General features: G+C 52.8%; 8 protein-coding genes across 8 annotated transcripts; 3 read left to right on the plus strand and 5 right to left on the minus strand.

The window, feature by feature from the left end:
* Positions 1–509: 509 nt before the first annotated feature.
* On the minus strand, positions 510–1,794 carry EI97DRAFT_462575 (uncharacterized protein; the record flags this gene model as incomplete). Its single annotated transcript, XM_033801279.1, has 3 exons — positions 510–812; positions 874–1,041; positions 1,255–1,794. The coding sequence occupies 3 exons, from the start codon at positions 1,792–1,794 to the stop codon at positions 510–512; spliced, it is 1,011 nt and encodes a 336-aa protein (XP_033649231.1).
* Positions 1,795–2,161: 367 nt separating this feature from the next.
* Positions 2,162–3,000, minus strand: EI97DRAFT_259428 (uncharacterized protein). Its single transcript, XM_033794210.1, has one exon. The coding sequence runs from the start codon at positions 2,839–2,841 to the stop codon at positions 2,395–2,397; it is 447 nt and encodes a 148-aa protein (XP_033649232.1). The 5' UTR covers positions 2,842–3,000; the 3' UTR covers positions 2,162–2,394.
* An 898-nt stretch (positions 3,001–3,898) lies between these two features.
* On the plus strand, positions 3,899–5,255 carry EI97DRAFT_349320 (uncharacterized protein; the record flags this gene model as incomplete). The annotated part of the gene is made up of 5 exons (XM_033794820.1): positions 3,899–3,992; positions 4,091–4,420; positions 4,480–4,682; positions 4,778–4,817; positions 4,942–5,255. Coding segments are annotated over 5 exons (981 nt in total), but the record flags the coding sequence as incomplete, so codon positions are not given.
* A 660-nt stretch (positions 5,256–5,915) lies between these two features.
* EI97DRAFT_437569 (GABA permease) lies at positions 5,916–8,331 on the minus strand. The gene is made up of 4 exons (XM_033799368.1): positions 8,158–8,331; positions 7,802–8,013; positions 7,159–7,719; positions 5,916–7,086 (listed from the first exon to the last, which is right to left on the minus strand). Exons 2-4 carry the CDS (start codon positions 7,948–7,950, stop codon positions 6,135–6,137), a joined length of 1,662 nt encoding a protein of 553 aa, XP_033649234.1. The 5' UTR covers positions 7,951–8,013; positions 8,158–8,331; the 3' UTR covers positions 5,916–6,134.
* Positions 8,332–8,564: 233 nt separating this feature from the next.
* Positions 8,565–12,569, minus strand: EI97DRAFT_470965 (uncharacterized protein). Its single transcript, XM_033801801.1, has 2 exons — positions 12,188–12,569; positions 8,565–12,131 (listed from the first exon to the last, which is right to left on the minus strand). Exons 1-2 carry the CDS (start codon positions 12,319–12,321, stop codon positions 8,783–8,785), a joined length of 3,483 nt encoding a protein of 1,160 aa, XP_033649235.1. The 5' UTR covers positions 12,322–12,569; the 3' UTR covers positions 8,565–8,782.
* A 140-nt stretch (positions 12,570–12,709) lies between these two features.
* EI97DRAFT_407637 (ras-domain-containing protein) lies at positions 12,710–14,144 on the plus strand. The gene is made up of 4 exons (XM_033796629.1): positions 12,710–12,907; positions 12,968–12,980; positions 13,029–13,418; positions 13,488–14,144. Exons 1-4 carry the CDS (start codon positions 12,887–12,889, stop codon positions 13,700–13,702), a joined length of 639 nt encoding a protein of 212 aa, XP_033649236.1. The 5' UTR covers positions 12,710–12,886; the 3' UTR covers positions 13,703–14,144.
* A 198-nt stretch (positions 14,145–14,342) lies between these two features.
* On the plus strand, positions 14,343–17,399 carry EI97DRAFT_427713 (GTP-binding protein Sey1). Its single transcript, XM_033797230.1, has 4 exons — positions 14,343–14,568; positions 14,626–15,066; positions 15,120–16,864; positions 16,930–17,399. The coding sequence occupies exons 1-4, from the start codon at positions 14,405–14,407 to the stop codon at positions 17,235–17,237; spliced, it is 2,658 nt and encodes an 885-aa protein (XP_033649237.1). The 5' UTR covers positions 14,343–14,404; the 3' UTR covers positions 17,238–17,399.
* A 781-nt stretch (positions 17,400–18,180) lies between these two features.
* EI97DRAFT_446372 (ARM repeat-containing protein) lies at positions 18,181–20,944 on the minus strand (the record flags this gene model as incomplete). The annotated part of the gene is made up of 7 exons (XM_033800022.1): positions 18,181–18,768; positions 18,819–19,157; positions 19,210–19,344; positions 19,394–19,543; positions 19,596–19,949; positions 20,013–20,609; positions 20,663–20,944. 7 exons carry the CDS (start codon positions 20,942–20,944, stop codon positions 18,181–18,183), a joined length of 2,445 nt encoding a protein of 814 aa, XP_033649238.1.
* Between the last annotated feature and the right edge of the window lie 666 nt (positions 20,945–21,610).

Here is a 21,610-nt window from a genome sequence, read left to right on the forward strand (position 1 = left end):
TTATCTTATATAGTTGTTGAGATATATGCCTACAAATGTGCGCAAAGTTGGTGGGGTGTCCACTCGCTTGTAATGTCCACTCGCTTGTAAAACACATTATATATTTATAGATTTCTTTTTACCCGTTCTCTATCAACTGTATGCGTTCGTCAAATCCGCAATTAGAAATCTCTTAATAGTAGCACTCCTGCTAAGTCCTCTGTTCTTACAGGGCCTTCTTTTACGTAATCTAGATAACTTTTATTATAAGAAACAAAGGTATTTAAAATATACGTTACATTATAGCAGCTATTTGTGTCTGTCTGTAGTTAATAGTTTAAAGAGAGTCAACTATGTTTAGCATATGGTTAATAAGAAGAAACCCTGGTCGTGAGTCTAGCAACTTGTACTTCGTTCATGTCGTCCTGCCTCCCTTCAAGAAATTGTTTGCCTGGTATTTGCGCATGTTTAATTCATAATAGAAACTTCAAACATGATTCTATTGTTGAACCACAGTTACATCGATCAACCTACCCTGATTCCGTCGCAATTCCGAAGTGGTCGCTAACCCAGGTGCTGATTCTCTTGTGCACAAGGTTCCGTTTCCCCACTCCTGAAAAAATTCGTCTCGCTTGGTCGTCGGAGTAGTAAACCTTGTGCTTTTTCTCCACAAGTTTCCCCCGCACGAACTTCGATTCTGTCATCTCGTCTTCCCCAGCTTCCACTTCCGTCTGTAAACCTATACCGACACGCCCTAATCTTCCCGCAAGGTCTTGCGGCTCCGTAAGAGCGACGGTTTCCACCAACCCGGTGTAGAAGAACTTGTCCATTCGCTTTCGGTTCTTGTTACGTTTCGACTGGTAGCCCCACGTATTTTTTCTTGCTCGACCATACCCTAGGGTAGGTGAAGTCTTTCTGGAAAGGCTTCAATACCGGTATAGGGGGTGCTGGAGCGTCCTCCCAGACGTCCTTCAGCTCAACTTCGCTAGCTTTGTGCAGCTCATGCTCCGGCGCATCTATGGCGTTCATGTCGCCTCCGACGAGGCCTGCGATGATTCCACACTGCGCAGCTAGTTATCCTTTGAGCAACGCTGAGATCATGGCTAGTTAGCCTGGTCGGTATGCTTTTCCCGGCCATAGTGACTCCAAATGTGTTGTACAAAGACGAAGGGACTCCCCCGATCGAGTGTACCCATTGGAAGTGGATATCGGAATATCAACACATAAGGCATCCCTCCCCATATCAGTGACAAAAGGCGCGCGGAAGCAATTTACCTTTCCCAGATACCTCGGTATCATCATGAGAGTAAAATACGGTGCCGCCATCCAGTAGGGAACTTTGAGGATAAACGAGTCACCAGGAATGTCAATGTAGAGAGAGGTCGGGGTTGCAACATTGGTGAGAACGAAATTCTGTTGAGCCCATGGGATCTTCAGAATGGCCTGAAGGGCTTGGTGACTAACTTTTTGGAGCATTATGACAAGGTTGGCCGGCGTCGTTCCAAAGAGTTGTTCCAGATGCTCTAACGCTACAGAAGCGCGCTCAGCCGGGCCCGGCCCCGACCACTGAAGGTTCCAGGACACAACTTTGAGAATGCTGCCACGCTGTAAACAACTCCCACGCTGGTTCTTCTCAAGCGCGACCCAGCTTGACGATTCAGAACGGTATATTTGTGGTTGGAGTGACTGAGGAAGAGGCGGTTTCTGGGAAATTGGTTTTGGTGGTAGAAGACTTTTCGCGTCCGCATATTCCCAGAAGAGGCGCCTTTCCGCCGGAGTGAAGTGATCTAGGGAACTGATGTGGCGGATGTTCATGGTTGAGCTGAATGTCACTGACGGGGACGCTAGCCTTTTGGGAAGGGTAATCATACGCATACGCAACATCTTGAGGCATAGAGGGCAAGCCGCTGAAAACAAGAGTTCTAACTTCGCCATTATCAGCTTTCGTTCTTATAGACCGAGCTCACAATCGAGCGCCGACGATTGCATCACCTCTTAGGTTTGCGTTATGCAGAGAGTGGTTTGCCAAACACTGCGGCTGAGCTAATCGCGTGGTAGAAACTTTTTGGGAGAAAGGAGGACCTGGAGAACTTGGTAAGGAGCAACAGATTATCAGGACATCCCACAAGCAGCGCCTGTCTACCCAAAGCCCTCCTTTGGTGTTTCGGTTCAAACCGTCCATTCCACTCTCCTCCGGTTTCTACGCTTTTCTCTGCTAAGAAAACAAAGACTCCATTACACACAGATAGGAAATAAGAAGTTATACCAGTCCTTAACATTAACTTTGAGAGTCGATGTTAGGATTGTAAAAGTCTTTTCGGTCCGCTGTTTTTGAAAACATGGTTCCAAGTTGAAAAAGTTGGGATGAGATCCGATATCCGACCCCCAAGTCAGCTTCCCAAAAGATTGTGGCCTCTAACCCCTATCCGTCCTACCATCCTTGTGAAAAATCCAGCAAGGCTCCGGGTCGTTGAAATCCACGGGATGTGGGCAGATAGATACATGCCATTCACTGTTGTCTTTATTGCTCAAATCCGACATGCTGAAACCGAGTTTTCGTCTTATTGCATAAAACACATCGGCCAAGTCCCACCAGAAGGGCGTTTGACGCAAAATGACAAGGAGTACGACTAGCCCGGCTGTCAATATCAGCAGCCCAAGTCCAACCCTAAGGATTATTGCTGCCAGTTTTCCTCGAAGAGCTTTCGATGATGGAGGTTGGGTGGCCTGCTCAGAAAGTTCTGCGGCATTGGAGATGGCGCTTGTTGGGCCTCCGGGGCCCTCGTCGGGGGCCTCGTGGAAGGTAGCGTCAGAGTGACTTCTCATATCCATCGGTTTTTCGTCAAGCCTGCATATTCCCATGAGGAAGTCTAATCCGCAGAACCGACTGAGAGAAGATGGGAAATTCCTGTGATAGGGTATCACCGGGGAACAGCGTCGAAATGCTCCCAGGTTCTTGAAGCGCAAATCCAAAAGTTGGACCGGTCAACGAGGTAGGCTGCGTTATGAAAAGATTGAAAGGTAGTTGCTTCACTTGACGTGTGTTCGTCGAGTATTGGGGTTTGCAAATCTTGAAAAGGTGCGGGTGTGAGACGTGGCAGGTTATGCGGCACAGCAACACGCATCTGCGTCACAATGGGAAGGGTAAGCAGGAAATAGGCCCCCTTCAAGACCCAGCCAATTAAAATGGACCATGAAGTGCGTCGCCATATTGGCGCATCGTCTTCGACTCGGCCAGGAATTCAACGTTGTTTCGAGTCGTGACCCGCTGCCAATGAGGACGGGGACCCAGTGTCTTTTTAATAGAATGTTTCGGCCATCTTCCGTCCGCAGCACTTTGCCTCGCCACACCTTTTGTTCTTGCGGGCAAGCCCGAAGGCCCATTATGCAACGAAGGCTCACACACGTCTTGGTTGAGAAAGGGACGTGGACGCATTCCATAAGGGTAGAGATACTCGCTGTGTTCAACTCGTGTGCTTTCAAGTTTCGAAGAGTTTTTGGAGTGTGTGGATCCCGTTGAGTAGTGGGTCATGATGCCTAAGTGTGTCCCCGGTCTTAGGAGTGGCACTGTGCCTTCACTCTCAGACTTCCCCATCCCTCTGGCACGGAAAAGAGACGTTGCTTGAATGTCAAACGATTTCGAAATCTGGCCTCACGTCAGTGGTTAAATACTTCGATATGGATGCACAAGTGGAGCATACAACCATCTCCTTGATTCTCAGACAAGATGCGCTCAGACTTCTACCAGATTTCGATTTTGAATATATCGCTATTGACTGTGGCAAGTACCGCATTACTTAACGACACCACGAACAATTCTGCGAGGTCCAGTAGAGACGAGGGTGGTCTAGGGATCAGTTATGTGAGCATTCATTACGAAGGTTGTGCTGGTAGGGACCCACGAACCGGCCGTCGGAAACGTGAAGAAATTTCACGCTCCTGGAACGATGCCATGGCTTTGGCGAATGCAATCAAGCAGGTGGACACGAACAATGATATAGCCGCGTTTGACTGTAAGTATTCTGGGACCAAAGTTTAGTGCCCCAACGGTGGGTGATAACAAGCATATGCTAACATTAAGCCAGATTTCGGCCAAATATTCAAACCGAAGGTGCTGGGGAAAAGATCGTAAACGTATACAAAAACGTGGCAAGCTTTGGCGAAGGATGGTTCGGATGGCGCGTCAATGCCTTCTGTCAACCTCTCGACAAAGAACCGGACTTTCCAGGAGACTGCAACCCGAACACTTTCGCATACCAATGGGATACGCTTTGCGAAAACGGACGCTGTGAAATTAATCGCGATATGGACAATTCATACATTAACATCATGTTCTGCGATCTCTTCTTCACACTCCCGGAATTGTGGCAGGTAATTGAGGATGGGAAACGCGCACCGAAGGAAAAGAAATATCATATGCACACATATTGGGATAATAAGGGTAAGAGGAGCGTACAGATCAGGGATCATTACCAGCTAGCTGATAACAAATCTTTCTAGGCAAGCTTGTCCTCCACGAGCTACTGCATGCCGCAACGGTGGGCGGACATGCGAATGATAGACTTCTGATTGATGATCTCAGGATCAAGGTCAGGAAGCACAACTTCAATGGACCTGACGAGTTTCATGTCGTGGACGCCTATGGACCGTTGAATGCTAAGATTTTAGCTCGCACTGTACGGAATGAAAACTGGAACACATACGTAAGTATTTAACCCATCAGACGATTTGGAAAAAACCCAGGTCCGCTCTCCAACGATGACAGTCTAGTGTCCTTAGTAGACTAACATACCTTCAGGTAAGGCGAAACGATGATAACTGGGCTGCGTACGCTACAGGTGAGTGTCCTGTCTATAGCACACATGTGGGCAGTGTAAGCAGCCCGTAATTTACATCTCGACACACATTTGAATTTTCAGGAAGACTCTCTGATTGTTTCAGCAAAATATATACAGAACCAAGTTGGCGTCTATCCGGTACTTCCGTTAGCGGACGACCATGCATACGTTTCGGGAACCGACGATATTCCAAACACGTTGTTCCTCATTGACGGCGGCAACTACACCATCAACAGTGAAGTCTACGACCGTGACACGCTATCCAATCAATTAGACCACCTGAGTAGCGAGAACGAGCAAACAGTGGTGGAGGATACGACCTTCCGGCCCGCTTCGGATTATCCCGAATGGTACACCAGAAGAATTCAAGAAGCAAGAGGTGGAGAACTCGAAGACACGCCGGACGAAAACACACCAGCGCCGGGGCCGGAACCGGAACCGCACCACGAGCCAGCACCTGAACCTCCCAAGCCAACACAAAGCCTGCAGATCTTCTGGGAGAAGCAACCTTTCAGGATAGCAACACCTCGCGGACAGCTATCCATGCCGAAATGTTGGTGGCGCTTCTACGTTGGCGAAGGGGGTAAAGGTGTAAATCCTTGCAAGACGAAGCCCATCGATACCAGTTTCGAGGGCCCCGATCGAAAAGAACCACCGTCTGTGGTTGATGGGGAGTGGACTTTCACTATTCCAAACCTAGGTGATTGCAAGTTTCAGGGCATTGGAAGGGTTGGGGAAGCAGGAGACAATGCTTGGTTGCATTGCCCGAACAGACCTGCTATAATGTGTAGACCCGACGAGAGACCACTTGATAGGTGTTTCATTGACGGTAAAGAGATGGCTAAGGCGATATCATTCTGTGAATGGTAAGAGATGGTCGACGAGCATGGATGTACTGCATCCCGGTTGGGACCTGCTCTCAGCAGACTTTCACATCAATTTCACAACACTTACAGCAGCGAATTTTAGGTAGATATGATAGCGTTTCTATACATACCTCCCGTTGTGGACATGGGATAGACATGCATATGCTATTAACGGCCCCTCATCTGCTTCGACTTCCATTTTCTCGTCGCCACGCACGATGGCTCGCCTGTCGGCGGTTTCTTCGTATTCTCCGCGGATGTTTAACCGGGTTGTTTCTTGGCTGAATTGAGCTGTTCGGGCGCACCTTGCTATTGGGATTATACGTGACTCCAAGTTCATGGAGAGAAGGGAATACAAAAACTCTCCATCCAAAATAGTGCATCCTCAGTGTTACCCAACAACACACCTTCCTGGGCCCAAACCCCCAACAATCCTGTCCACCTCGCCCTCTCACACCGTCTTCTCCTCACCGAGCGCCTTCTCTTCCACACCCTCAATATGCTGCTCCGCACCCGTCGTCTCCACAACCTTCGCCGCCTCGACCCCCACAACCCCATCCTCCGTCCCCTCAACCTCCTCCTCAACCCGCACCGGCGGCCCCGTAAACGACTTCCTCCCCCTAACAAAATACCACACGACACTCACACTCGCAAACCCCGCAAACACCACACTCGCATAATTCATCGTCGCCGCCTGCACGGGCAAACTAACCGGCATACAAAAGAGCACAACGGCAAGACAGATCCACGCAATCATGGCGATATTAATCGCATACCCGAATCTCCCGAGGCTGAAGCTCGAATTCCTGACGGCACGACGGCCCCGGAGGACGGAGATCAGGATCGGCATGCCGTACGAGGTGGAGAGGCAGATGGTGGCTACGCCCGTGAAGCTGTTGAAGGCGGCGGAACTGCCGAAGTAGATGAGGCCGAGGAGGCAGTCGACGAGGGTGGACAGGACGAGCGCCCAGAGGGGGATGTCGAAGCGTTTGTCGACGCGGCGCCAGATGCGGGAGCCGGGGATGGCGCCGTCGCGGGCGAATGCGTACGTGCATCTGCTAGCCGCCGTTAACGCACCCACACCTGCAAAGAACAAGATGCCCAGAATCAGGAAAAGTAAGCCGAACCCGCCTCCCGCGGAGCCCGTGACGGTTTTGAACAGGAGGCCGATCGGCTGGCCGTTGGCGACGGATAAAAGCATGGAGACGTCGGGGAGCACGAAGAGGATTGGGATGAGGTAGATGATGCCTGTCAGGCCGGCGGCGGCGACGCTAAGGACGATGGCTTTGGGGACTTCGTGCTCGGGGGAGTGGACCTCTTCACAGAGGGCGGCGACCATGCCATACCCCGTGAGGGTGTAGGCGGCTTGCAGGAGCCCGACGAAGAAGGCCCAGCCAGAGGGCCTGGAGTGCGTTAGTTGCGGGTGTTTATGGAATGAAGCAGAAAGATGCGGGGGGTAGATAAGAGAGACATACCATCCACTTGCGCTCGCGTCGTAGTGACCGAAGACGAAGGCGCCGCTGCGTCTGGTATCCGCCATGCTAAGAAGCGTAATCAAGATGATGATGACGCTTGCACCGGTCCAATAAATGCAGATCTTGTTGATCAAATCGAGATATCTGGCGCCCCATATATTCACGGCCATGCACACAAGCATGACAGCCCAGAACATCAAGATGGTCTGATACTGATTCGGCACGAAATCCTCCTTCCAGAGCGTGATTGCCGAGAGAATGAGCTGCCCTCCGGAGAAATTGATACTCAGCGTGACCGTCCAGTTACCGACAAGGGTTAGCCAGCCTGTTACCCAAGAGGCCACCGGGGCGTATTTGCGGGTGGACAGCATGGCAGACCAGTAATAGACGCCGCCAGCGGTGGGATAAACAGCACATATTTCTGCTAGGGAAGCGGCAATGCATAAACTGATAAGAGAAACAAGGATCCAGCCGTACAGGACAGTAACGGATTGGCCGTCGGTGAGTGTGATGTATAACGTAGTGGACAGGCCAAAGGGGACCGCCATGATGGCGAAGCTCCTGGGACATATTAGCGATCCATTCTCCACGTTTACATTCCCTGAGAGAGAGAAAGAAACTCACGAATCGGCGTTGCACTTACATTCCCAGTATACTGAGCATACTAAGATTCCTGGGTAACTCGCTGGTATACCCCATTTTCTTCAGCGCCGCATCTGCAGCGGCATCCGCACTAGCATCCTCCACCGACCGGCGGCGATGACTCCCAATAGAACTGCTTCTTCTCCCCATAGTTGTAGTGCTGGTACGCGTCGAGAGAGGTGTTGGAGTGCGTTGAGTTTCTATTCAATGCATCTAAAATAACATTGTCAGTTCTTATCATCCACACCCGACACGAGATCTGATACGCCCCAATGAGGCAAGCCAAGCACGCGAAAGCTCTGCCACGGTTCACAATGCCGTAAACCAATAAACGTGGAGAAAAGGAGGATACGCTACCTATGTACTAATGTTACTCACAGTACCACGTCGCTGGTAGCGAGCAGCGTGTCCTCCAAAGCTGCGGTGTCGACGGAATAGAGATGCCGGAAGTTCGCGTTCGCGTGCGAACCAGAGAGACGGGAAGATGGTGTAACGGAAAAGACCGACGTGACTGAGAGAGATACTGTGTAGATAAGGTCCGTAGCGAGGGGTCCTGAGTCTTTACCGAGCTTCCTTTCTCGAGCAGCGTTGAGATAAGCCTCATGGGTCTAGTTAAGGTTTAACCTTAACGGGATTCTCCACGCGGACCCCGCGTGCCATTGAGCCAGGGTAAGTCTTGGTATTCTGGGTTTAAACACACCACCATCCTTCAAGCAGAAGAACTTTTGATGAAGGAAGCAAAAGTTTAAATATTTGAATTCATTCGGCAGGTGTCTATCCGTGGGGTATATCGATGCTCAAAAATGGCAGATCCATTCATGATTTCCGCCGCATAAAAGACAGAATTGCTCTGCATGATTACCAGATATTTGACAGACACGAGCAATGAGCCACTGATTGCATGTAGGAGGGAAGGAAGAACACCACATTTGGCTCAAAGGGCTCGAACTCTTCGCCAAAGGGACCGCGGAGAAAGGTTCCCTCAAGGTGAAGAGGATATATCCATCGGATCGCCAGCACCGTTCGCTTCAGCCTCCTGCACCTCGCCCATCCCCACCTTGGGCAGATACCATTCCATAAAGTCAATGCGACTCCCTTCGCTGTCCTCTTTGAGCAATTCAATGCACTTCTCCGGTGTAATGACTTCGTCGATATTGCAAAACTTTCTCTGCCATTCGGCGGATTGTTCGGAAGACGGCTCGGTATGGACCACGAAAAAGTGACGGTAGCTCTTGCGCATCGCACACACCTTCTTCGCCCAATACTCCACTTGTTGGTCAATCGCTCCAGTGGGCGATGAACTGAGCGCAGCGAAATAGGCTTGCGACTGGTCGGCAGGTTCTGACAAGATTGGTCTTAGGTCGACCAAGCGTGGAATGTACGAAGGTTGCACGTGGTCCATGAAGTTGAGCTCAGCTAGATCAGCGAAGTGTGCAAGCAGTGAGGCTCGTTCCCAAGCTAAGGAATTCGAATTGCCTAGCGATTCTGCCTCAAGTGCGTCAACGCGGTCGAAGGCCGACTGTATCAGGTCCGGCCGAACTGCAAGGCGCCAGAACAGCGAGCTGTAGTTCTTGTAGTCCCAGGGAACCGACGAGTCCGTTTCATTCCTGCACTTGTTGACCTTTGTAATAAACAGGTTCAGGATGTCGAGTGCCTGAGATGGCGCGTTCTCCAGCACATCGTCGGTGATGAAGATGATACCCCCCAGAGGAAACACCTCTTCACATTCGTATTTCGTTGGGTCGACGCGGTCAACGAATAGAGAGTCGTAATCTAGAGGGCTCTGGCACCCATGAGACCATACACGAAGCTTGTTTCCCCGGAGTGCTTGACCGAAACCTGGAATGGCCCAGTACCTGTCGAATTGCGGCGGTGCTATGATGATTCCTGAGCCTCCTTCGTCGAGTTTTCTCTTGAAATAATCCCATGACCCTTCCACGTCCAAAGTATACACCTCAACGTGGTGCATTAGCAGCCAACGTCTTACTAGTTCCATTTCTTCCACTTGTTCGGTTGGATGAAACATCAGCAATGCCTTGCGATCCAGGCAAACGCTTTGATCTATGCGGTTGGTGAACAATGTCGTGAAATCGAGATTGCAGGCCTTTTCGATGACCGATTTCATGGCGGAACATGAGATCAGCGGAGCCGCAAGCGTTGCTGGCGACTGGACTCTGGGACCGTTGGAGAGAGGCGTTGAAATCATAGCTGGTGCGGCGTCTGCAGACTCACTTCCGCGAAGTGTGGTTGCCGCAGACGTGACCCTGTGTAGGCTTGAGAAGAAATTTGGAGGGGCTTGACAACCGATTTGGAGCGGCCCAGATAATGGCGGCGGTGGTGAAAGCGGAGAATGAGGCGGAGGGGATTGCTCAATGGAAGGGGGCGATTGCACTGCAAACGGTGGGCTTGGCGTTGAAACGGTCGGACCAGAGCGTGTCTCAGTGGTTGCAATCCGCCTAGAAATTTCAACTGCCTTGAGGCGGCTCTGCTCAATGGCTGAGTTGGACGGATCAGGTTGGCCCATGAAGGAAGCACCGTTGGTGGCATCTAGTGGGCTGATGGATTCATCCATCGTCTTTAAGCCATTGTTCCCAAATTTTGACTCCAATCGAGAAGTCGATTCAGTATTGTCGTCCATGGAAGGAGAGCCCAGAGGAATGGTATTTGGGTTATCTGGTATAGCACCCTCTTCTTGCATCCACAACGCTTGCAAACGCTTAGAGCCCGGGGGTTCTGCGACCTCGTCTCCTTCATTATATGCATGCCGAAATTTACACTGAGCCGCTGGCTTCGAACAGTGCCCATGATGAAACCAGAAATGGCACGTCTTCGCTCCAGGATCCTTCCAAGATGGTCGCCGTACCAAACCGGGAGTGCTGGGTGATGGCACGGTGCCACGCTCAGCGGCGGGCCGCAAGGGAGGCTGAAACCGAGGCAGTTGCGTTTTAGGAATCTCCACAATCGATTTGTCCGTCATGCCTAGCAAGCCTGTGTTCCAATGCGCGTATAGACACCGGTCTGCCGACTTATCGCAGCCCATTGGTCCTATCATATAAAACCAGCAGGTAATAGGAGGCTCCCTGTCTTTGGGCTTCAGCTTGGAATTGGTGATGCGCTGACTGGTTTCGCGTAGAGGCAACATGTTCTTATCAATCTGTTTGGGCTCCCCACCATCTTTGGCTGCTAGCCATCCGGTATTCTCGTGAGCGTATCCGCATTCGTTCGCAGGCTTATTACATCCTTTTTCGGTTGCCATGTAGTAGTAACAGGTGAGTGGAGGGTCCCTGTATTTAGGGGGCACGCCTTTACCGAATTGGGAGACTTCCATTCCTGGCATATTCTCATGCCAGTATCTGCATGCGTCATCGCTATGGTCGCAATGTCCACTTCTCCAGTCGAGACAGATCAGAGGTACTTTGTGCGACCGAGCAATTCGTTGCTCTACTGAAGGGCGCTCCTCTGCGTCATCTTCGCGCCGTCGCCCATAATCTCGTCTCCCATAGGGATTGTCGTCTCGGCTGTCTCTCTGCTGAGTTGGCATACGCGCAGGTTGGACGTCATGGCGGCCGGTTTCAAGAGTTTCCGCAGTTGGTTTGGCAACAGCCACTGGCTGTTCTAGTGGAAATTGCAGCGCTCCAAAGTCGGGCGGGAGTTCACGTGCCTTGAACTTCTGGAAGGCGTGTCTCATCTTCAGCGTTCGAAATGCGACGTCGCCTTTTTTCCAAACCCTTTTTGCAGTGGGTTTATTTACTATGTTGATTCGCCCATTGGAGAGGTTTTTCTGATTGCTATCCGAGCCTGATTGTAGGGTCGGCGGATTGTTGTGGACCAGTGGCGAAGCAGGTGCTATACCGGAAGGCTTCGAGGCCTGATCGGTTCGGCGAGGTGCCGTGCTACGCGAATTTGTCGTTTCCAAGACGTCAGAAGAGCGGCCATCTCCTGGCTCAGTTTGACGGGCTGTTGTAGACCGCTTCCGCTTCCGATAAGCACTCGCAAGAGTCTCTTCCTCTTCACCGGAGCTTGATTCGCTTGAGGACGACTGGACCAGGGGTCTATTCCTCCTCTTTTGCGACTCAGGCACGAAAAGAGAACGAGGCTCTCCACTCGCCGATGGAGGAGAATCCGCCTTTCGTCTCTCCGATTCGAATGCGGGCTCCGCATTCGCCGCTTCACCTGCTTCATGCGCGTCAAGCGCCCGTTCGAACTTTTCGATATTTTTCTGTATGTACCGGTTGAGTCGTCTTGAGCCTTCACCGCCAAGCTCCTTTTTCCTCTGCTCCCAGTATTCCAGGCTGTTGCCTATGAAATTCTCTGGCGGCTCCCAGGTATCTCTAGTGACGAGAAATTAGTCGGTTCTTGTAGTGGGGAGCGCATCGGCAAGGCGTACTCATGCCATGGGTAGCCTTCCCATTTCACAAGATAGTATTTCTTGCCGTCTTCATCAGTGGTCATTTCGGCCAGGATGTCCTCCACGACCCACACAGCCTCTTCATCGTTATTGTCCGCCATGTTGTCCGCCATGTTCGAGTCTACGCTTAGGTTCAAGGTTTTTGCGAAGTTCAATTGGAATTACGTGCTCGGAGTGATCGACCTTTCATGGCCCACTGAGACGGGATGGAAGGACGTTAACCTGGCATGGAATGTACGGTGAGAGGCTCTCTGCGGGTGCGTCAATCCCCAAGCCCGAGTGGACGTAGCCCCTCAATAATCAATTCCTACGGTCTGCCTGTCATCAATTTAGTGCCAGGGAAGCTGTCGAGACGGTGAGAGCTCTATACCCCGTTAAGTCTGCTTTTCCAACCCAGGGCCGAGAAGGCCCCACTAGCGCGTCCGGGGTGTGACGCTAACTTAGCGTTGTCATGTGATTGTTGGCCGTCGAGCTTGGCCCGAGCGTCAGACACCAACGACCCTATCCGCAGCGACGACCTCGAAGGCAACCAAATAACCCACTCTGCAACTCACCTTATTACTCGTGCTGCTACACATTGACCACTTGGGGTGTGTCTGATATTCTCTTCTGGATATACACGACTTGTTCGCCCGTCACGACTCTACCTTGTAGCCATCCTCCTGGCTCACCACAACCATGGCGAATGATGAATATGACGTTCGTAGCCCCTTCTCCTGAACGTTCAATGGCAGAGACATATGCTGACCACCGTCCCAGTTCCTTTTCAAAGGTCCGCCTTCCTCCGCCGCGCTCTCAGTCACCTACTGACCCCCTCCAGTTGTGTTGATCGGCGATTCCGGCGTCGGCAAATCCAACCTGTTGAGCCGCTTCACACGCAACGAATTCAACCTGGACTCCAAGTCGACCATCGGAGTAGAATTCGCCACGCGATCCATTCAAGTCGACGCCAAAACAATCAAGGCGCAAATCTGGGACACAGCAGGACAGGAGCGGTACCGGGCCATCACGTCCGCATACTATCGCGGAGCGGTGGGCGCCCTGTTGGTCTACGACATCAGCAAGCACCAGACGTATGAGAATGTGACGAGGTGGTTGAAGGAGCTGAGAGATCATGCGGATTCGAACATTGTGATCATGTTGGTGGGGAATAAGAGTGATTTGCGGCATCTCCGGGCGGTACCTACCGAGGAGGCGAAGCAGTTTGCGAGTGCGTATTCCTTGTCTTCTTCTTCTCTCCCTTCTCGATGACCCTGATGCTAACTATTTCCTCCATCAGGTGAGAACAACCTCTCCTTCATCGAGACTTCTGCCCTCGACGCCAGCAACGTCGAATTGGCGTTCCAGAACATCCTGACGGAGATCTACCGTATCGTATCCAGCAAGGCGCTCGAGCAGGGAGAAAGCGGGCAGAACGTACTTGGTGGGGAGCGCATCAAGGTGCTCGATCCCAGCAAGCCAGCCGATGCTGAGGGCAAGAAGGGCTGCTGCTAGCCGTTGCGCAGCATCTCGATTGTCCTATTTGTACGCTGGAGGTCTCTCTGTTTCAGAACGAGCATCCTTTTGGTTGTGAAGCGTATCTGGAGGCGCTATGGAACTCTAGCGAACTCCAGCAGCAGGCTCACATTTGAGCGGCTGGCCGAGGTCGTTTGGCAGAAGTAACGGCCCTCTTTCCTACCTTCTGCGCTTCCGGGATCGGCTACGGTATGATGCACATTTTCGAGAATCCTTTGACTGCAACGGTCTCCTTGCATTCCGTTTCTCTTCGGCCCCTTTTGGTTTTCTTGGGTAGTGATGGCGCGTTGCGGGCTTAATATAACTATCTACGTATAGGCTGGCTGGTCCCACTCCAACGACTGCTGTATGATTGTCCGACTGCAATGATATAGACAGACCCTGGACGGCCGTCATTACACAGTATGCCTTGCAAAACCCTCACCCGCAACGCCGTGAAACAAACGTGAAATGTGGCTCATGTAGACTACAATCTACATAAGCGCGTGTCGTCGCTGCCCTTGGTCACAGAGAGCAGGAACGAACATGTGCACCGATTCGAGGTTAAGCGAGCGAATGAGACGCGGCGGGTGTCGACCAGGGCTGGAACGCAACATCGAGAGCGTGACATCAACGTGCTCGAATGTGTCTCTCCTGTGCCCAATTGCGACATTGTTACTCGATACCTGGAGCCGACCGGCCATGGCGACCTCCGACCAGCTCAATGGCCGCCGACCCAGCATCACCAAACTCCCTTCCGCCCCATCGCTCATGATGAACTCGCACTTCGCCTCCGTGGGCGCGGATGCGTCCAAGGACGCCTACGAGCATGGCATCCAGGTTATTGATGAGGACAAGGTGTTCAAGTATGCTTGGGAGACTAATATCTCAGTCGCTGTTCCATTTACTGACCGGAATACCAGCCAGAACCTCTCCACCTACCTCCACGTCGAGAACGTCATCCCCGCCGGTTTCAACTACCACCTCATATCCGTCTTCGGATCGCAGTCGACGGGGAAATCCACGCTGCTCAACTACCTCTTCAAGACCCAGTTTGGCGTCATGTCCGAGCAGGAACGACGGCAGACGACGAAGGGAATATGGATGAGCAAGAACAAGCGTGCGGCTGGGGAAAAGGGTATGGCGGAGAACATCCTGGTCATGGACGTCGAGGGTACGGATGGGCGCGAGCGCGGCGAGGACCAAGACTTTGAGAGGAAGAGCGCGCTGTTTGCGCTGGCGACGAGCGAGGTGCTCATTGTGAATATCTGGGAGCACCAGGTGGGGTTGTATCAAGGGGCGAATATGGGCCTGCTAAAGACGGTGTTTGAAGTCAACCTGCAGCTGTTTGTCAAGGACAGCAAGTATGTTTGGTGTCTACTGAGCTCGTTGGAAAGAGCCTCGCTGACTAGACCAGGACTATTCCCAAGTCTCTACTGTTCTTTGTCATTCGAGATCATATCGGAACCACGCCGCTCAAGAACCTGCAAAACACGCTCCTGCAAGACCTCTCAAAGCTGTGGTCGTCCATATCGAAACCGTCAGGCCTGGAAAACTCGCGCATAGAAGACTACTTCGACTTCGCCTTCGTCGCCCTCCCTCACAAGATCCTCCAGCCGGAGAAGTTCGAAGCCGAGGTCGAGAAACTGAGCACGCGTTTCAGGGAAGGGTACACCGACCCCAAGAAGAGCGGCCTCATCGACGAAGCAGACCTCCCCGTCTTCCTCCCCCAGTACCACAGAAGGATCCCCGCGGACGGCTTTGCGGTGTACGCTGAGAGTATCTGGGACCAGATCGTCAACAACAAAGACCTGGACTTGCCGACCCAACAGGAACTTCTAGCACAGTTCCGCTGCGACGAGATATCGCGAGAAGTCATGATCGCATTCGACGAGAAGATCACGCCTCTGGAAGACAAACAAGCCGATGATGCACGCATAGGTAAACCAACAGTGATCCCAGATTTAGGCTCCGTCATGAACGCCGCACGGTCCAAGGTCCTCAAGGAATTTGAAACGAACGCCAGTCGGTATCACAAGGGTGTCTACACGCGCAAGAAGGCCGAACTAGAAGGCAAAGTAGACACGAGGCTCAAGACGCTCTTCCAGAAACAACTCGCCGCAGCCCATAAATCCGGCATCGAGACCTTCAGCGCCGCCGTCAGCGGAGCCGTGAAGACGGGCCAGAAAAAGGGCGCAACCTACGACTTCGCCGACATCGTCGAAACGCAGAAATCCGAAGCGCTGGCGAAATTCGAACAAGAAGCGCAGGCCATTGTCGTCGAGGGCGCGCCCTGGAGCAACTATTCCCAGGAGTTGAATCTGTACAGGAAAGAGTTGGACGAGGTGTCGTCGCAGTTGCGCAAGGAGGAAATGCGGCGCCTCGCGACGCGCATCGAGCGCTGGGTGCGCTCCCGCCTGGACGAATTCATCGGCCTCGAATTCAACAGGCTCGGTTCCGGGCGCGGGGGGTCCGGCGCACCCGAGACGGGCGATCGCCCCGCGAGCGAGAAGGACCTGTGGGATCGCGTGTGGACGCTCTTCACGGACACGGTGTCGCAGGCGGAATCGCGCTTCGAGGAGCGCGCGAAAAGCTTCTCGGCGTCCAACGACGAAGTCGAGGTCGGGCTGTGGCGGCTCCGGAGGAAGTCGTGGGGGGTGCTAAGGAGCAAGATCGAGGAGGAGGTCATGGAGGGCAATATCCTGCTCAAGCTGCGCGAGAATTTCGAGGACCGCTTCCGCTACGATGACCTCGGTGTGCCGCGCATTTGGCGGCCTACGGATGATATCGAGGGGGCGTATACGCGGGCGCGGGAAGCGACTATGGGGCTCATACCGCTGCTCGCGCGGTTCAGATTGAGTAGTACGGATGCGGCGCCGCCGCTGGATGCGTGGATCGGCGAGGCGCCGGCGTCGGTGTCGGCTGCGGATGAGGACGATTTGGCGCCCATAGGCGGCGTGGATGAGGCCGAGGGGAAGAGCCTCGACGAGGAAATGGTCGTCATGAGTGAGGCCAAGCAGGCGGATTTGCTCGTCCGGTTCAAGAAGATGGCGGACGCCGTCTATGTCGAGGCGAAGAGGGGTGCGCTGGGCGGCGTCACGCAGGTCCCGCTCTACTTTTACGGATTGCTGCTTGCGTTGGGCTGGAATGAGATTGTCGCTGGTGAGTTGCTGCTGATTTTTGTCTCTGGTTACCGATTTCTCGTTGCTAATGAGATGGTTGAATAGTGCTGCGCAACCCTATCTACTTCCTCTTCCTCATCCTCCTTGGCGTCGGCGCTTACGTCACGTACACACTCAACCTCTGGGGTCCCATGGCCCGCATGGCGGACGCGGCGTCAAGGCAAGCCATCGATATCGGGAAGGAGCGTTTGAGGGAGTTCCTGGAGAACTCGGATACGGGGAGGCAGGCTATGGCTATGGCGAATGCGAGCTCGGGGCGCTCTGGGAGGGGAGACGAGGGCATCAGGTTGCAGGAGTTGGATGGGGATGGGAAGAGGAGGAAGGGCGAGGAGGAGGACTTGAGTGATATCTAGGGGTAGGGAGGGGAGGGGTGAGGTTGGGGTCAAGGGAAGGTTTGGTGGAAGTGCTGTTGGGTAGAAGGCGGAAAGTTGGATATGAGAGCAGAGAGGGGAGGGTAGGTGGTTGACTAGTTTTAGGACGGTAGCAAGCATTCCTGGATAGACGCAAATGCAGACTTGTTATTATTCTTTCCGACATAGCAAATATTGGGTTTATTTCCGGCATTACCCGTTGTATTCCACAGATGTGCTCTTCGCTCGTATGTCCTGAGCATTTCCTAAGCAGGAGTGTTGTAACCTCGCGGTCTGAGCCAGTGACAAGGCGTCTCATGAGACGTCTTGAACAAACGCTACGCTGCCTGAGCAGGTTGAAAGTTCAGCTGCTTGAATGCATGTCCTCCCGGTTAACCCTAATCACGCGGTTATACGGCAACTCTTCATTTGATTGCACGGATCATCACTTGGCCGCATCGTAAACACAGCAACTAGGATGCCCCAAAAGTTGTATTAGAGATACATATACCCGCTTTTTGATAGTCCGTGATCTGACCATGACGGCTCCCGCCGACACTGCCATGTGTAGTAGAGATTAAGCATACACCAGAAAACCAGATATCCGTCTCCGTCGCGTCCTTCGCAAAAAAGGAAACCTCGGAAGACCCTTCAACAAGCAATGATACGTGTCTGAGATTAGCGCATACGAATCCAAAGGGAACAGAGCAGAGTCTCCTCAACTCCGCGCTCGGAATATGGTCGACAAGTATTTCTCATCGCGTTTCAACTTTCGAAGGTCTGCGGAGATGCAAAAGACAATAGGGGAAAACTTTTCCAGGTACGTATACTCGTCCAATCGATACTTTTGGTTTTGAGTGTTATACCAAACCGAATCGTTTGAGCATGGTAGGGAACATCACAAAGCACGCAAGGGTGCGGATCGCGTTTGAGCCGACGATGGCCTCTAGGCGCGGAAGGCGTTGTAACCATTGCTGCGCTGAGAGGTCCCATAGCGGTTGAGTTGCATGCCTGCGGGCGGTCCGGGACGAGTAGCCAAGGCAGGGTTGCAGCAAAGCATGGCAACGCGTGAACCATACTTGGAGCCGCGGAGGGAGACCATATGCTTGCGGACGTGAGAGGCGACAAGCTCGCGGTGATGAGCGCTGCTGTTGGTCAAGATGTACTGGATCAGGTAGTTTCCGAACTGGTCACCAGCAACTGGTGGGGTTGTTAGCACAAGTCGAGCAAGAAGCTTAGGAAGGATAGATTTACTGTCGATCAATGGCATGCGGGGACGCTCAGGACGACCCTCACAGACACGCTCCAAGTAGCGATCAAGGAACTCATTACCTCCGATCTTGAGGCACTTCTCAATCACCTTGGAAGCGTACTGATCCATACTGTACTCGGTGGCAAATCGCAGAATGTGCTCAATCGCGCGGTTGCGGTCAGCGGGAGCTCCGTGTTCACAAATGTGCTGAATGCACCAATTGCCGAATTGTCCATGGGCAATGACATCGATGCTGGCGAGGACCTCATTGATGCAGGGGCGCTGTACATCTCGGTTAGCTGTATCGTACGAACTGTGAGCAAAGTACGCACCTTGTCTTCCTCAAGGCAGTTCTCGAAGATGTTCTGAACGACCAAGCTACCTGTCTCACCAAGCGCTACTTCATGCCACATTCCGCGGAGGGCCTCATTAACATATCGCATGATCTGGGGAGGAGAGTCGCTCCAGCGCAGTTCGAACAGCTTCTGCCAAACATGGCAAGCGTAACGGTGAATCACAGTTTCGGGGATGCGGCGGAGGAGCTCATGGACCATGGTAGCTTTGTATTCCTCCGGAACAGCGTCAAAGGCCTTCTGGACGACGTGGCAACCGAAAGCATCCATGCTGAGATTGAGGGTATTGCCGCGAATGGCTTGCGCAATTGCAACGATCTTCAGATAAGATCAGTATGAAGAGAGACGTCCAGATTCTAAGATTTCATACCTGATCCGGTGTACCGTGCTCAAAGCAACGCTGAACGAGGAAGTTCCCGAAACGATTGATCATAAGTGGGTATGCCTGAGCAATGATTGCCTCCACAATCTCGTACTTCTGCTCCGGCGTGCCGACCTTTAGCTTCTACTAAGATGTTAGAACGATATAAACCTAACTGCACTAGTCATCTTACCTGCTGCAGGAAAATCGAAGCTTGCTGGTCATTGTTGCAGATAATCTTGTCGACAATCCACTTCCAGTCGCAGTTGGCATTACGATCAAGGAGACGGCGATAGTTCACAGGCTCAACCGGGGTGATATAACGACCAGACTCGCTGGGGGCCTGTTATAGCATCAGCATTGAATTGGACGGGACGCGCGATGAAAGGTCATACCTGAGAATTCCACGGGGTGGAAGGCATCGTCTCAACACTGAATTCAGCTGCCTCGGGTGACAGGCGCGTTCCCATGTGCATACCACGTCCATAGGGAGTCAAAGCCGCGGAAGAGCCATACATGCCAATGGGCGCATGCATGGACGGCATCGTGGGGCTGACATTCCCGGCAGGGATCAGAGCATTGTTGTACCCAGTGCAAGAATTGAAGCGAGGCCCATCGAAGGCAGAGCTTGGGCGACTAGGGGGATTGGAGGCTAAACCACCGCGAAAGTTCTGATCCAGCGGGAAGTGAGTGGGCTCGTTCAAGAAGCCGTTGCGACGATAGCCTGACTGTCCAGTGACCGGGCGAGGCTGGAAAGGTTAGTCACATCAACATTACGAATGGTAGCTGCTCGCAGCAGACTGCTGACATACCTGGATCGGACCGAAGGTCTGATTGTTGAAGGGTACTCCCCAACCGGGGGTATACTGAGGCTGCCTGCCTGGGTTGTTCCAGATGGCCGGGCCAAAATTCTTCGGGTCGCCCTTCTCAGACATATTGTCCTCTTGCGTCGGCCAAACATCCAGACGTCCTACGATGGGGCGCGTCGAAGCGTTGAAGCGACTCTGCAGTTGAGTAATGGTCTGCTCGCTGACCTCACCCTTGTAGTAGTAGTCTGTGTCCGACGAGGAAGGGCCCATAGCATGATCAAATGTCGACTTGATTTGATTTGTGGTGTGAAGCTCTTGATTCATCCGTGTAAGCTCGTTGCGGGCCTGCTGCAGCTCATCCTTGAGTCGTTGAAACTCAGCAGTGTCCACCACCATGGCGCTAGGAGGGAATTCGTCGGTGGCTGGAGTAATGGGCACGGAGCCATTGGATGAGTGGATATTCGCGGCGTCGGACCCGAAGCTCGAAGTAGGGGTGGGGGTAATGGGCGACGACAAGTGCGGGACTGGTTCGTTGAGACGTGAGAGGAGGGCGTCGACAACAGACGGGCCTTGGCCTTGGGGGACTTGCTCAACCTTTAGCTCCTGATGGTCAGTAAACTCGGCTTATTTGAGGGGAGAGGAGCGCCGCGTACCTTGTATGGGTCGACAATGGTGGCATCAGAGCAGGTGGAGGCATTGTCCTGGCCTTGGAGATTGTGCTTGCGAGCAGACAGATTGAGGGGCCGCTTGACGCCCTGCAACTGCGAGGTCAATGATGGCGGCCAGAGTTGGATAGGAATTTTATATGCATAGCGAGAGCCTACCGCTCCCAGAGAATCAGGGGACGAGTTGCCACCAAGATCGTCAGCCATGTTGAAACGTCCCAAGGTCTTGCGAGGCGTTGGAGATCCGTCGGAGGTTAAGTTGAGACTCATGTTGGAATGTCCTTGACGATTGACGAAATGAGGTAGATGGAAACCAGGTACCGCCGGTAACTTGGAAATGTCGCAATAAGATGCAGGTACTCAGTAGCCGAGATGAGCTCACTTGTTGGACCGAGCTGTAGGTGAACTGAAGCTGATCACCTAGTTGAGGGCGTAAATTGACAAGTAGATGCAGACGGTTGAAGGGAAACAAGAACAGAAAGAGAAGGCCGGTGAGATGCAGATATATCGACAATAGCCCGCGGCTGCCAGCTGACTTGGGTGGTAACCAGATATTAGGAAAGAACAGATTAGATGGTGATATGTGGGCTAAATGGTGGCAAGACCGGCCGTCCCCCGAGCAGGAGGAGTGGGCGTGTTGTCGTGGCGGCTGCTGGATTTCTGCGAAGAGGGAGGGGAGATCGAGGCAGCGTAGGCGGCGATGCCAATCTCGGCACGATTAGATCGAAGCGGTGATATTGGAAGGAACACGGAGCAAATGTGAGGAAGTTGGAGAACGTGAGTGAGGAGGACGAGAGGGAGAGAAGAAGGCGAGAAGGGAAGTTGAGGGGGGGAAAGAAAGGTGGGTGGGCGGGGGGAGGTGTGTTTTATAATGCTCTACCGGAAGGAGCGGAGAGGAAGGCGCGACAGACTCCCGCCACGCGGGCAATGACGCGC

Source organism: Westerdykella ornata (genome assembly GCF_010094085.1).
Source record: "Westerdykella ornata strain CBS 379.55 unplaced genomic scaffold EI97scaffold_51, whole genome shotgun sequence".
Classification (NCBI taxonomy): Eukaryota; Fungi; Ascomycota; class Dothideomycetes; order Pleosporales; family Sporormiaceae; genus Westerdykella; species Westerdykella ornata.